Below are 15,421 nucleotides of genomic sequence, written 5' to 3'. Positions count from 1 at the left end.
TTTTAACATAACTTCCAGAGTGCATGGGAAAATAAATGGGATATATTTACTGTAAATATGTATTTTCTTTTGGTAACCAGAACATCAATTTAATCACTTATTCCTTGTCCCATTTATCAATTTTCCCAAAAATGTCATCCAAATCTGTTCATACCTTTTCAATTATCTTGCTAACTGTCAGACAGTGTTACACTGCATTAGCTTAGCATTAGAATTAGCATAGCATAGAATTCTGACACTTGATGACATCAGTTAGAACATTCTAATTGGAACACTGATGACATCACTGTTGATGACATCAGAACATTCTAATTGGAACACTGATGACATCACTGTTGATGACATCATCAGTGTTCTAAAACAATTTATTAGTGTGCACCAGAGCCAATCACTGGAGAGCCCACCCCCACGCCCCACCCATTTTGGAACATTGGAATATTAGAACATTGAGTCATTGGTCTTACCTCTACAGTGATGTCATCAGTCCTACCTCTACACTGATGATGTCATCAGTCCTACCTACAGTGTGATGATGTCATCCCTATGTTCTCATCCAATCAATGGAGAGCCCACGTCACGCCCCTTTTTGGAACTTTGGAACGTTGGAATATTATAACATTAGAACATTGGTCCAAACAAATCTGACATTGTACACCCTTGAACCAAGCAGCAGGCATGTTGAAAGTCTCAGCTCTGTCCAAGAAACTCTAAAATTCTGGATGCACACACTCGGGCTATGCGCAAGCTGTTGAAGTTTGAGGTCGATCAGACACTGCGTCGGGTCGATATTCGCTACAAACAAGCGCATACAGAACATTCTTGCTTTTATAGATAGTTGTGAACTCTGTTTACATTACATTCATTCATCCAAAACTAGAATAAATGCATGTACACTCAAAAAGAAGCGGTGTTGTTTATATATTCTTCACCAGGGGGCGCCATTTACTGTTCCACTAGGTAATTTTAAAAGCTCAAACATTTCAGGTGTGTGTCACTTATAATTTGATTTAAGTTCACAATAACACACAGTTATTTAAATTATTACATACATTCAGTCAACGGAATCTACCGTAGCTGTTTTCTTCCACATTGCTTTAAAAATCTACACCCAAGTGTTGACATCCTTGCATGGGTCAAACTCGAGGCCCGGGGGCCAAATCCAGCCCTTTGGAGCAACAAATGCGGCCTGCATGTGAAAGTAAAAATGACAGAGAAAACCTGAATCATTGTGTCAATGAAATTCAACAATATTTGCAGGGGCTTACAGTTTATCCGGTGTTTAATCACAGGATTGCGGTCATTTTTAATGTTAAACAGTTGAAAAACTCAAAATTCCTACAAATTCCTTAAATTTTCTTTAAATTATCACATAATATTTCCCTTAATTAAATAGAATCTGGTCTCAAAATCCAGGAAAATTAAATTGAAGATCTTGTTGGTACTGATCTTTATCAATAATTGCTTGGATGTAGTTGGTTTATCACAGATTATGTATTTTATATATGCACATAAGGGCAAACCAGGGCACAATAATGTTGAAATGTACTTGTTTTCCCCTGAACAAAAATGATTTTAACACCTCTGGGTTACAGCATGTTATCTATCTTTATAGATCCGCCGTAGTCAAGGTAAATGAAGTTAAAACGTAACTGGGAATATTGACATTGCTGGAAGTTGAAAGCTGTTACTTTCAAACCTTAATTCAATTGTACAAACAGAACCTAAAAATACTTTAATATTTATTAAAGGATGAATTAGGATCACAACAATGGCTATAATGTATCTAACTATATTATTTATTGTAAAAACTCCTCTCTGAATCACTGTTTGTAAAATAATAATATGTAAAATTATTCTATAACGTCTTTCGAACAACTATTAGAAAAAAAGTGGAGGTTTTTTTTGTTGTTTTTTTTAAATAAAGTGGTTAGACAGTGGTTCCTAACCTTTTGTAGGTCGTGACCCCATTTTGATATAAATGTTCAGCGACCCCAAAGACTTTTTTTTTTTTGTAGAATTAGTTTTAGATCATGTTTATTAACGTGTGCTACAAACACAGCAGTACGCCACCTCACTCCTTTTAATTTCAAATAGATGTGTATTTGAGAATGTTTAAGTATAGGATAGTTATTTGATGTTTATTGTGTATTTGAAAAATAATATAATTATTTTTTTTTTTTTTTATATATATATATATAAGGTGTTTTTTTTATTTTTATTTTTTTAAGCAATTCCAGGCGACCCCAAGGTTGAAAAACACTACACACTATGGTTCAGAAGTAAAAGCTATAAGATGATCAAGCTTAGGTCTTTCTCTACAGAGAAGCTCAAACAGGCTTACAGTGACCACATGAGGTTAAACCAGGAGCTTTGTTTTCAGTCTGTTTAAGTTGGTGTGATCAAAAATGTCATGTTTGTTTTGGCTTTTTCATCTGTTCTGTTAAGATTTAATCAATCAATCGATCAATACCTGCTGCAAAAAGGTCATCGGTTTGACCTCCTTGCTCTGTAACACATCGATCCATGATTGCAGCAGAATATGACAGCAGTGGCCGGGCCCTGTCGTGTGTCTGTGCAAAAAAAAAAAAGGCAACAGAGAATGAGTGATGCTTATCAGTGGGCCGGTGCAGCATGTTTGTCATTCTTCATGCTACATGTGTCAGACCATGGACTGCATGCAGCAGACAACACACATCGGTGGTGAGTCCTCTGCTGATCTCTTACTTAGAATAATGGAAACTTCTAATGAATCAGGTTAAATATGTCTATTCTAATCTATAAAACTAAACATATCTGAACATTTTGGGATTGGAACAATGTTTGCCATGTTTTCATGCAGCTTTTATCAACATGCAGGACTGAAAAATTTAATTCTGGCCGTGTCTATTGATACGGAAACGTCTATATGCAGCGCCCTCATTGGCCAGTTTAGGTGACGGGTCAGTTTTATTTTTGCTCATGTTTATTTTTAGCTACCCCACTAACTCTTTTATTTTTGCCCTTACCTGTAATCCAGGAAAGACCCTAAAATGTTTGATTTTTTTTGTATATGTATTTTTAAAGGTAGAATTTGCTGTGTTAATCATGTTAAAATAAAAATAAGTAATATATAACAAAAGTGGGATTTGAACCCACAGCAGCAGGAGGAATTCTTGAGTCAGGTGCCTTAGACCATTCAGCCATCCTGACTCAGCGAATACACAGGCACGTACCCATAGTCCCCGGGGGCTATCCTTTAATTTATGTGATGAGACTTTTTGCAGGAAAGTGTAAAAACGTTTGTAATGTACACTTGTGCAGACAGTAAACTCCTAGTAGTGCCAGTGGCAGTGAGTGAGGAGGGTCTGGAACAGGAATGTGACAGAGAGGCAAAGCAGTTTTTCTAGTGTGTCCTCATAAAACATCATAAAAGTCTGTTCTGAGGCTGTTATAACCTGTTTTATAGTTTTAGTTCACTGGCTAGAGAATTTGGCAACTAATGGATTTAAAAAGAAATGTACGAAGGATATAGGAAAAATAGATCAAAAACAACCATTCGCTGAGCAATGTGAATGAAATTGCCTAACAATATAACAACTACAGGAAAATAAAAAATGTGAAAGTCCAACACAACAATCAGTGTTTACTGTCCCCCTTCAAATTCAGCCAAAATAAAATCAAGAAATGAAATGAACATGTCTAAAATTGTAGTCATTTGTTGTTGTTATTAAAATAAATAAAAAACGATTTAATGTTTTGTAAAAACATTTTTCCCACAAATCTTGGTATAGGAATATTAGTTTAAAAAGTAAGAAAATAAATGCATACCAATGACTTACACACTGAATCCAAACAACAATGACACCACCATCATTCTCCATTCTCTCAATTTCTTTCTGATGTACAAAATAAACAATCTCCCATATTCTACAAGGAGACTCAATGATCTGCGGAGGAGTTTTTTTGTTAAGCCTTCTGGTAAACGAGTCAAAATCTGATAAATAGGTCGAGACCTTTTCATGGCTGTATGGTTTTATTGCACACGATTGTCTGAATTCAGTTCAACAGGTTTTCTCAGCTCCCGTGTATTCCCAGGTATCTTCAATGGCCACTGCCAACTGAAATTTGTCAACTTTGAAGCCCAAGAGAACACCGTTTCCCATGAGACTCAGGGGCTCAGCAAAACACACCTGGTGGTGCGACGGGGAAAACCCTTCAAGATCACACTGGTGTTCGATGGCCGGGTGTTAAATCCTCCCAGTGAGAGTCTGATGTTGGAGGTGCGCTTAGGTAGATATAAATTACTTCTGCATGCCATATTTTGTTTGTACTACTTTTTTTTCCTGCAGCATCAGCAAAGCAGTGTCTGGTTCCAAGTTTTAGTCTAATATCAACACTGATATGATTCAACTATCTGAGAATTGGTTAGAAAATTCAAATTAGTTTTACTGGGCTTAACTTTAGACACGTTGATCCCAAATACCAGCTTTAGGTACTACCACTCACTCCTTCCCTCTGTCCACAGCCACCACCATTATAGCTAAGCTTCACACTTGTCACTATACTGGCTTGATTACACAACATAATAAGCACAATAGATTTTACAACTTCACATCTCACTCTCACTGTATAACAATCTATTCTTCCCAACTCTTTTTATTTCCTATCTTGAGTCTCTCCTCCCTGCTCCCTTCCCCCTCCCCCTCCACTTAGGTGTAACACTGCTCTCCCTTTTTATATCCTCCCTATAATAAAAGATTTCTTACCCTTCCTTAGGGAGGGCTGGTGATGGTCACAATTAACCAATAAAATAAATCAATTTATTTTATTGCAATACAAAACATGCATTGCTGTCTCATAATGATTGCACTTCTTGTGGTGTTGACCTTTGACAGCATGTGCTTTTTCTTTTTATTACACAGGTAGTCTCTCAGAGCGAATCCCAGTCCAGTTCTGTAAAAATCCGTCTCATTCTCAGGCTTGGTCAGCCATTATCGCTCAGGAAAACATACATTTTCAGTCTGTCACTATCCACGTCTGCTCCCCTGTTCTGTCGTCAGTGGGTCTTTATCACCTCCTGCTCCACATCAAGGACTCACAGATCAGAGTTAACTATGCTCTGGGACACTTTGCTCTGCTTTTTAACCCATGGCTAAAAGGTGACGGTCTATAAAGTAGCTTTATAGAAAGACTCCACAGACTTCAATTGTTTGATGGAGCTTCTGTTGCTTTACAGATGATCCCGTTTTCATGCCGCTGGATGTCCACATACAAGAGTATGTCAAAAGTGATTATGGGCTCATTTACATGGGCACCCATCTAAATGTCTGTAAGCGCCCGTGGTCTTTCGGTCAGGTGAGTGCCACTCATCAACGTGCACCATCACTTCACTTCCTGATTTTGTAGAGAAAAATAGGGATAGGTTTAAACTGGTGGTGCTGTGTGTGCAGTATGAGCCTGGAGTCCTGGAGGCCTGTCTTCAGCTGCTGCAAGTCAGCCCACAGCACCTCAGTGATAAACACTTGGACTATGTCCTCCGCTCAGACCCTGTTTACATCAGCAGGGTCATCTGTGCTATGGTGAGAGACAAACAAACAAATGCAAAACAGCAGTGGAAAATTGTGTAAAATCTGTAATGTGTCTTTCTGTTTGAAGGTGAATTGCAATGATGACATGGGAATATTGGAGGGAAGGTGGCAGGGCAGCTACAAATCAGGGACCAAACCAACAGAGTGGAGCAACAGTGCTGACATTCTTAACCTCTGGGTCTCGTCCCAGTGCAGCCCTGTGCGCTACGGCCAGTGCTGGGTCTTTGCGTCTGTACTCTGCACAGGTACTTTCAACACCAGGAACATTGATAACTCTGAGCTGTTAGAGTTACTCTGTTTTTTTAGGACCCAGCACAAAATAAAACTTCACAGAGTTTGAGACTTCTCCACCTTTAGCTATGTAGCCTGCTGAATAGAAAATACTCTGGGTGGTTATTTAACACAGTGTCAAGGTGAAATGTTACAGTGTTGTAGTTTCCCTTTTTTTGTGTGCCGCCACAATTTCCACATTTTTAGGCTGGGCTACCGGACTCAAAACTTTGTTCTTCTTCTTCTTCTTGTTGTGTACATTGGTTAAAATCGCTATTCCTCTGTTATTCGTGAACGAATCAGGCTAAAATTTGGTAGGTATAATCTATGGATGTGCACGCATCAATGTCGGAGCCAGATTTTTCATTTTTTAATAGGGCCCATTACCCCGTATGTGTCATGGGGGCGCCAGGGGGAATCCCGGGGGCCCCATTTCTCAAATGACTACTCCTCTGTTAGTTCTCCTTAGATCGGAATGCAGTTTGGTATGAATACTCTATGAATGAATATGATGAGACATTCTTAGCCCATTTTTTTTAAATGGAGGCCAGGGGCCCACCCCCCATTTCCGGTGATTTCAAAATTTATGGGAACATAGTCGTGTGATATTTCATTTCAAAGGTAATTCAACGTAGATTATGATTATGCCTCACACAATTTGATTAGGGGCCCTTGGTCCCACACCCCTTTTTTGACAATTTCACAAAAGTTGTTTTCTCATTTATTTGTGAGTCAAATATTGCAACAGTTGTGTTGGTCCTGAATCATTGACACATACAAATATATGAATGGGGCCCAACACCCTGTATGTGCCACGGGGGCGCCAGGGGGCCCCTGGGGGGCGCAATTTCAAACGACTACTCCGTTAATGCTCATTGAGTTGGGCTTTAATTTCACATTGATATTCTATAAGCGGATATCAAGAGCCTCTCTGAGACCTTTTTAAGGGGGGGGCTTTCATTAGTCTTTGGAAAGCAACATGCACATCTGGGTGCTCAACTTCATACAGTGGTTCAAGGGGCCCAGATAAGTATTACTCATGCAACTGTTCTCAAACTAGGGTGTGCACATCATACATGCGTAGAGTTAATTATCAATATATACTAGTCTAGTCTCGTGGGGGATTGTGAAGCTTTCACGTAAATAAATCGATCTATTATTTCGTAATTTTTTTCTTGTTGCTTGGAATGAAAGTGAGGTACGTAAGTTATTTTCCAAAGTCTAACACAGAATTTTAACCCTAAATTGAATTTCTATTCAGTTGTAAAAAAGGTTTAGAAATAAAATTAAATCAAACCCCGTCTTTGCACTGTGGCATTTCGACTGTTGTCCAGAAAAATACATCCTTTGGAAAATCGTGTGTAGCAAGAAATACTTCCAAGTGAAATATACAACTTTGAAATTCATCCCAAGCAGCACGAAAAAAAATATATAATCATATTGGCACACGTTAAACAATAGATTTATTAATGTTACAGTTTCATGATCCTTTGTGAGATCTTGTTTTATATACAGAAGGTAACATCACCATGAAATATCCAGCTAGCTCTACTGATTTGGTTGCATGAGTTCTTATATCTAATTGTCTAGTGTAAGTATTTGGATTAGCAATTTATTACAGTTTCTTAACAAAAAAAAAGCAAAAATTTGGAAAATAATGTGAGTGGCTGTTACGTTCTTCTTTTTTTTGCCAGTGATGAGAGTTTTGGGGATTCCCTCCAGGGTGGTGACTGTTTTCAATGCAGCTCATGACAGTGACAGCAATGTAAAAATCACAGAGTTCTACACTAGCAGAGGAGAGAAGCTTGGTGTGTCAAAGGACAGTATTTGGTGGGTATCCCATTCTCTCTGCGCACCAACTGCATCTGTAGTTGTTATATAAGTAAGACATTCACTAAATCTGGTGTTTTCACTTACAGGAACTTCCACGTGTGGGTGGAGTGTTGGATGAGGAGACCAGACCTGGGTACTGAGTTTGATGGGTGGCAGGTAGTGGATCCAACACCCCAGGAGAAAAGTGCAGGTGGGTGTGTGATGTAAGTGCGCCTCATCTGTGTTTTTAGTCTTAAAAGCATCTTTTATTGCTTATAACTTGGTGCTTTGAAATCCTTGTTGTTCAGACCCCAATGTAGTGGATTCTGATTTTATCTGAAAGTTTGTTAGTCTCATCCTTCCTTTCCTATGACTGCTGTTAGATATAGTTGATATAGTAACATACCGACCTTGGTGTGAACAAATGAGGGTATCTGTCAGCTTTGATTTTCTGTTTTTATGCAAAAAAAAGTTGATTGCTGGTTTGATCTTGTGACATGATACAATTACAATCAGAGAATTTGGCTGATTGACCACCACTACCAGAAATGTCCCTTTTTCAGTGTTTTTGGGGGTTATACTGGCATCAGTAGTGGATGATGTACAGCTACAGTTTAAAAATAATTGCTATCATTTCTAGCAGTTTTAAACATTTAAATCAAATCGCAGAAACACAACAGTAAATCTCAGGCCTTTGTTTACGAGAGAAAGTAAGAGCTTTTCTACATGCACAACACAGCTGTGTAGATATGAGAAAACTACTTATCAGTGAAGCTAATTAATAAAACTGCTACTAATAAAGAGTGGATTCTGGAGCAATGACAGACGTTCATGTGGTCTGATGAGCCCAGATTAAACCGGTTCCAGAGTGATGGGTGCATCAGAGGAGGCTGAAGCGATGCACCCATCATGCCTCGTGCCTACTTTACAAGCCTGTGGAGGCAGGGCTATGATCTGGGGTTGCTGTAAATGGTCAGGACTGGGTTCAGCAAGTCTCGGAGCAAATCACATCATTTTCACAAATGGATTGGCCACCACAGAGTCCAGACCTGAACTTCATTGAGAATCTTTGGGATGTGCTGGAGAAGACTCCGCAGTTTTCTGAATCTCCCATCATTGCCAAAAGTTAAGAGCATGTAATGGCCTTACCCATGGCTGTCTAAAAAAGGCACAACTGTCTTATTGTGTCTATTATTATCAGGTGTATTCTGCTGCGGTCCATGTCCTGTAGCTGCCATCCAGCGGCGATACCTTGGAACTCCGTATGACGCCCCATTCATCTACGCCTCGGTTGATGCCGATGTCGTCCGACTGATTGTGCGTGATGGAGTGGTGGTGGGAAGGACGGTTGACACCGAGTGTGTGGGACAGCAAATCTACACCAAAAGTGTGGATTCTGACCGGCCTGAGAATCTGACGCACAAATACAAAGGAATGAAGAGTAAGATATGCTCCACCTGTTAGGAAACTGTTCAGTAGAGAATGACTGTACAAAATTAATAAAAAGGACTTTTTCTTTTCCTATTCTTGACTTTCTCAAGAGATTTCACAATCCACAGTGAGAAGAGGACAACGGTCAGGTAACAACAAGTATTTTTCAACCAAGCTCTTGCACAGCTCTTTCCCAGGTGTTGAACAGATGTTTAAACTTTTGTTTTTTCTATAGCAGTGACTCGGCAGGGTGAAGTAAGACCAAGGACTCAGCTAGGTCATAGTAGTAAGTATCCCCACCTTTGCTTTAACCAACATGCTCAAATGATTTGCTATAGCTTACAAGTTCTTTGTTAGATTCAATTCAATTCAACTTTATTTCTATAGCGCAATTTACAACAATGTCATCTCAATGCGCTAATCAAAATGTAAAATTCATAATAAGAAAGAAAAAATCCAACAAAATCCACATGAACAAGCATTTAGCAACAGTGGGAAGAAATCAACCAGAACCAGGTTCAGGGATGGCAGCCATCTGCCTCGACTGGTTGGGGTTAGTGGACAGAAGGACCAACAGAACAGGATAGAGAAATAGAACATCAGTATGTCTCAGACTAGTTGAGCCATGAAACACAGATCAGGAACTTCCATCATCAGCTTCACGACACCTGAAACAGAGCAGACAGAGAAGGGTGAGGAGAAGGCACTGACTGCAGAAAAACATGATACAGTATTATCAAGTCAGTCTGCCTTGGCCTTGGGCCTCACTCCTAGTGGCCTAGTCAATACTTATTGTAAAGGTGACAAATCTCTTCCTGTTTATTGGTAAGCTAACAGTGACTCCATGGTCTGTAAATCTGACCGTTCACAGACGAGCCCATGTCCACTCTAGTGGTTAGGGTATGTTATGATTCAGTCCTGTTTATGTGGACTGTAAATCATAACCAGCTACATCAGAATTTGAATCTCTTCCCCTTTATTGAACCAGTAAATGTGACCGTTTACAGATGAGCCCATGTCTGCTCACATGTCCGCTCACATTTAAAAGCCCTGAATTTGAATTCATATTTTTGGATTGAACTCTGTGACAGAGTTAAAAGTTGGAAGTAAAAAATAAAAATAAAAAGTGAGCAATACCACCAGCAATATGTCAGCATTACCAATACCAAAGTTTGCCCATGATTACAGTACACCCCAAGCAGCATCGTGAATGGTTTATACTCAACACAATGTCACAAGGGATTGTGAAATTGTCACATTAATTAATCTATTGTCTTGTGCGTGCCAACGTGATTTCCAAATTATTTTTTGTTGTTTAGAACTCATTTCAAACTCAGGTATTTAAATTGGAAATTTTTCCCCTTGACTTTTGATGTTTAGGGTTTTGAGCTAACAAGAAAAAAAAAAATCAAAGGCGGTGGTCTCGACAACTGCACCAACTGGAGTTCTAGAAAATGCTGTGATACAGCTAAGAAGAATCATAACTTAATATAAATGTGTTAACAGTACCTAAAATGATTGTTGGAGATCTTGGTGTGGATTGGAAAGGAAAGCAGTTGATTAGGGTTAGATTAACTTCCAATTGTAATACTTCCATTTGAAAATCGTTCCAAGCTAATTAGCTTAACATGCTACCAAGCTAGTCTTCCTGTCAAACTACTGTGAACATTTGTTCTGAAAGTACATACATTTATGAGCGCCATAATACATTAATGTTATTATGTATGTAAATACTGACATTGATTATTCCTGTTGTCTTTTTAAGACTAAGCAACTTTCCCTTTGCTTCATTTTGTGAAAAGCTGACTTTCTCCAAAAACAGTGTTAGAAAATATCTCCCTTTGAAAGCTCAACATTGTTTTTAAACCACAGTTGGTTTAAGTTAAAGGCAAAATATTTGTGTTAAATGATTTGGAAGATGCAGCACAACTTTCTTGAGTTTTTGCACATTATGTGTTTGAGAATGTTAGGCATTGGATAATTATAGCCTAAGGTAAAAAAAAAGGGGGTGAAACAACAATTCTCAAATCTTTAAACTAGTCAAATAAACCTGATTACTTACCTCAGACTTAACTTGGGGATAATCCAAAATCTACATCTAAAATCTATAAAAAATCTTATTTTTAAATGATACTTTGTAAACATTCTCACAATTTTTTTTGCATTATTTCTTCCTAATTTGAGATACCGGAAAATAAGGCCCAAAATGTATTTAAGAACTTAGATATTTGAATCTGTTTTCATAAAATAGATTAATCTAATCACCTAAACCATTCTTTACTTTTTCCCAGGAGAAACCTTGTCCACTTTGGAGGTGTCCCTCAGTATAGACAGGGTGCCAGTACTGGGCGAGAGTATCCGCATTTCTGTGAAAGTCACAAACCATTCAAACCGTCCCAGAATACTAAGAGAAAACATCAGCGCTCAGCTGAAGGAGTTCAACAGAAGCCCACAGGAGAGCTTCTGGACCGTGCACAGGGAGGTGCACATAAAGCCGTGTGAAGGTGAACAGAACAAATCAATAACACATAGTCACGGAAGAGATCCTCATCAGTGATTAACGTACGTCTGCTCTTTCCATTCTTTGCAGCACTGCTACTCCATCACTCCATTCCTCAGTTTGAGTATGCGTCGGTCCTGGCAGGGGATGACATCGTGAATGTGGCAGTGGTGATGAAAGACGTTAAGACCAAAGAAAGAGTCTTGGCTGCACAAGAGTTCAACATAAGTCCACCAAAAATACACATAGAGGTACTGTGGTAAAATGATGCAGTGTAGCAAACAAATTACATTCATTTAATAGTATATCTATCTCAGAGATAGGACACTTGTATCACAGCAGGAGGCTTCAAAAATGTGATCGGATTCGAGGGCTGCAATATCAACTTTAATGTCAGCGTTTAGAATAATGACCAATTTGAGCATTAATACAGGAAACACCAAAATATTTGTGCATTATTGGAGTGATTTTTGTTTTCACTTTAAGTTTTTGGAGTCATCTTTGTGCATTCACTTGTGGGGCTACACAAAAGGAAACTGCTGCATCGGGCCCTCTTTCTAATCACAGTGGCCCTTCAGGTGTGGTATAAAGATAATAAAGTCTTTGATTTCTGATATTCCACAAAGCATAGTATCATAATTGTAGGAATAAAATTGTATTTCAAATGTTTTTATGTTCAAGTCCTGGGGTGGACACTTGAGTGCTTATTATGTGGAGTTTACATGTTCTCCCCGTGCTGCGTGGGTTTCCTCCGGCTTCCTTCAACAATCCAAAAACATGACTGTAATGTTGATTGGAGTCTCTAAATTGCCCTTAGGAGTGAATGCAAGTGTGAGTGGTTGTCTTTGTTTGCATTGTATGGCGTCAATTTAGGCACCGCATGTGCACATAAAGGCACCGCGCGCGCAGAGAGACACCCCGCGCGCACAGAAAGTGATCTAACTCTGCGTATAAATAATCTGTGGGCCACCATCCTTACGCAGTTGTCCATTGGTTATCTACAGAGCAGCAATGCATTCATTCATTCATAAAAACAATGTCTTCATTCACAGTAGCAGTCAAAACAACCTACAAAGAAAAAAAGAACTCAAAACACATTCTGATAGTATGACTACGGTAATCTCCATTAAATCCAATAGAATGAGATCTTAGACCCAGAAATGATTTGCTCTGTCTGGATTTTTTGGGCATCCATTAAATTGCTGTCGCTGGAAAAATATCTATAGAAATAAAACATCTATAGTCCACTTATGTGTACTAAGTAGCAGTAAAGATCCTTAACTAGTATTATCTGTAAAGTATATGCTCTGCAGATAACACAGCACTGACCGCCATTCACTGCATAGACATTGATTTCCACACGGTTTAGTCATTGTAAGACTATGCCATTGTTTAAACTGTGCTTTCTGTCCAGGTTGAAGGAGGAGACTTTATCCAGACAAACCAGGAGCATACAGCCTTTGTGTCTTTCACGAACCAGTTCACTGAATGTCTGATTGGAGCTGTGCTGACTGTGGAGGCACCTGGTTTGGTGCCGGCCAAACAGGAAACCAGGTGAGTGTGTCCAGCCATCACTTAAACAGTTATACCTGCTCCTTGCAAAGTGCTGCACAGATACCCTTTGGCCTTTGCTTACATTCCAGGGGAATCACACACCTTGGTTACTCAAAGTGGGATAAAATACAGTGTGTGGTTTAGGATTGTGAGGAATGTGGTCAAGGAATGCTGCCAGGTTTGTTTTTGCAACAGCAGGAATACAGTGTTGTCATTGAATAAAAGTGTCCCACTTGTAGAAACTGTGAAAACACAAGATAATTCCCTCAGGAGATGGATATACTCTCATGGGGTAGTTCCTTAAGCGCACCAGACCAGTAATGAATCGAACCAAACTTTACCTTCAAAAACTCAGTTTGAATGTCAGTCACAGCAGCTCAGAACATGTGCTGTCAGAGATGGGTTTCTTTTACTTTGGGTCACTTTGGTTCATCGATCTTTGATTCTGTCATTTGTTCTATGTTTTTTTCTATATGTCCATCAGAGGTGCTTAGAAAACAAGCATGAAAAGTCTCTGTAACCCATGTGTTTGCACGCACACACAGAATAAACTTTCTCTGTTCTGAGAATTTCACACTTATCTCCTCATAGCTTATCTCCTCTGTCTTCACATGTAGTTTGTCCGTACTATTTAGGACAGAAATGGGTAACTTGGGCCACGAAAATGTGATTGTTCGATCTGAGGGTCACATTATCAGCATTCATGTCAGCATTTAGAATAATGAACAATCTGAGCATTAACACAGGAAAGAACAAAGGGTTTGTGTGTTTTTGGATTCAATTTATGTCTTTTTGTTGTAATTTTTCATGTTTTTGTTGTTGTTTTGTGTGCTTCTGGAGTCATGTTGCGCACTTATTTTGGTGCCCGCACAAATTTAGGCAGAGGGCCACATGAGTGGTTTAAAGGCACACTGTGTAACTTTTGGCTACTATAGGTGATAGACCTATGACTTTCACGCAAGCGCCCCTAGTGGCCACGAGTGCTGCAGCACTGTCGCAAAAATCAACAAACAGTCAGTCAAGCCAGCCTCCCTTGTCTTTTGATTGTGTATGCAGAGAGTAGTTGACCTGTAACTAGGGATAAGGATTGGCTCCAAGGGCTGGATCGGTCGGGCTGGGGTGCGAAGCGGGGAAGGATGACCCCACTCACGCCAACCCCCAGCGAATGGGGCAGACAATGGCGGCAAGGCCAGGGAATAGGGGGAAAGTGCCGAGCACCGGGTCTTCGGCGGCAGGGAGAAGAGTGCGGCGGTGGCGGCTGCTCCTCCAGCCCATTGACTGTAACCGTGGGGGGAGCCCAGCCCCGCTTCGCTCCCCAGCCCGACCGACCCAGCCCTTAGAGCCAGTCCTTATCCCAAAGTTACAAATCTGACTTGCCAACTTCCCTTACTAAAGAATCCACGTTTAACTGAACTATTGTGGCATTTAGTGCACCATTAACCCAACACGAACCTACCATATTGTTCTCTTTTAGCTGTAAACAGAGGCTAAACTCGTTTCAGCTGCCCACAGCAATGGCGCCAGGTCGGAAAATGCCCATATGTTGTGATGTCGCATGAGAACTATGTATATTCAAGCCTGTGATCACGTGACTGCTGTAAAGTGATATGTTCTCCAGACATTCTCCAGGTCGCATAACCTGCCCAAAGACGGTCCGTCTTCTCCAAACTTACATGGTTGGTATTTCAAAAGGGAAGTTCTGCTCGGAGCATTGATACTGTCAGGCCCTGTATATTGTCCTGAGGAATCATTTAAAAGAACTCATAAGGGTCAACTCTTTAGGTCAAAAATTCTGCAGTGTGCCTTTAAGCTCTGGAGAAAATGAGTGACCTCAGAGAAACAAGTTTCTCTGTTTTGTCTCCCAGGCTGGTTCTGCTTGAGCCCGGCAAGAAGATGGATATCAAGGTGTCCATCAAGGCCACCTCACCGGGTACAAAGCTGCTGATGGCTACATTCTCACACAACTACAGCCCCTGCGTTGTCTCTCGTTGCTTCCGCAGAGTATCTGTCACCACAGCTTGAAACTAAGGCCTCCATTAGCCATTGTGAGCTTTCCCTGTACAGAAATAAGCCAGTACAGAAGATTAATGAATAAAGACATCTTTCAGGAATGCTTTGTCACATATACTCTTATCTGTTGGGTGAGAACTTTGGATCATATCTAGCTGCACATTTCTGCCACTGATCATATATATAGTCAGCACGATTATACACAGCATTTGTTATTGCTGCAGCCACTAATGTAGAACTAGTCCTTGTTATCAGAAGAGTTAATTGAAGTATATGT

At 39.9% G+C, this 15,421-nt stretch overlaps 1 protein-coding gene across 1 annotated transcript; it reads left to right on the top strand.

Annotated features, from left to right (window-relative positions):
• Window positions 1-2,666: 2,666 nt before the first annotated feature.
• Window positions 2,667-15,188, top strand: LOC114466643 (protein-glutamine gamma-glutamyltransferase 5-like). The gene is made up of 15 exons (XM_028452238.1): window positions 2,667-2,700; window positions 4,075-4,269; window positions 4,902-5,138; window positions 5,216-5,334; window positions 5,430-5,558; window positions 5,635-5,812; window positions 7,532-7,667; window positions 7,757-7,860; window positions 8,851-9,090; window positions 9,191-9,229; window positions 9,316-9,366; window positions 11,372-11,584; window positions 11,671-11,831; window positions 12,995-13,134; window positions 15,000-15,188. The coding sequence occupies exons 1-15, from the start codon at window positions 2,667-2,669 to the stop codon at window positions 15,154-15,156; spliced, it is 2,133 nt and encodes a 710-aa protein (XP_028308039.1). The 3' UTR covers window positions 15,157-15,188.
• Window positions 15,189-15,421: the final 233 nt, after the last annotated feature.

The sequence above is a fragment of the Gouania willdenowi genome, chromosome 7, assembly GCF_900634775.1.
Source record: "Gouania willdenowi chromosome 7, fGouWil2.1, whole genome shotgun sequence".
Lineage (NCBI taxonomy): Eukaryota > Metazoa > Chordata > Actinopteri > Blenniiformes > Gobiesocidae > Gouania > Gouania willdenowi.
This window is presented reverse-complemented; position numbering and strand designations above follow the sequence as displayed.

Excerpts from the sequence above, each read along its gene's own strand:
- LOC114466643 (XM_028452238.1), top strand. The coding sequence starts at position 2,667 with ATGGACTGCATGCAGCAGACAACACACATCGGTG. Across the intron at positions 7,668-7,756 it reads GTGTCAAAGGACAGTATTTG|GAACTTCCACGTGTGGGTGG; the intron begins GTGGGTATCCCA and ends TTTCACTTACAG. Across the intron at positions 11,832-12,994 it reads CACCAAAAATACACATAGAG|GTTGAAGGAGGAGACTTTAT; the intron begins GTACTGTGGTAA and ends CTTTCTGTCCAG.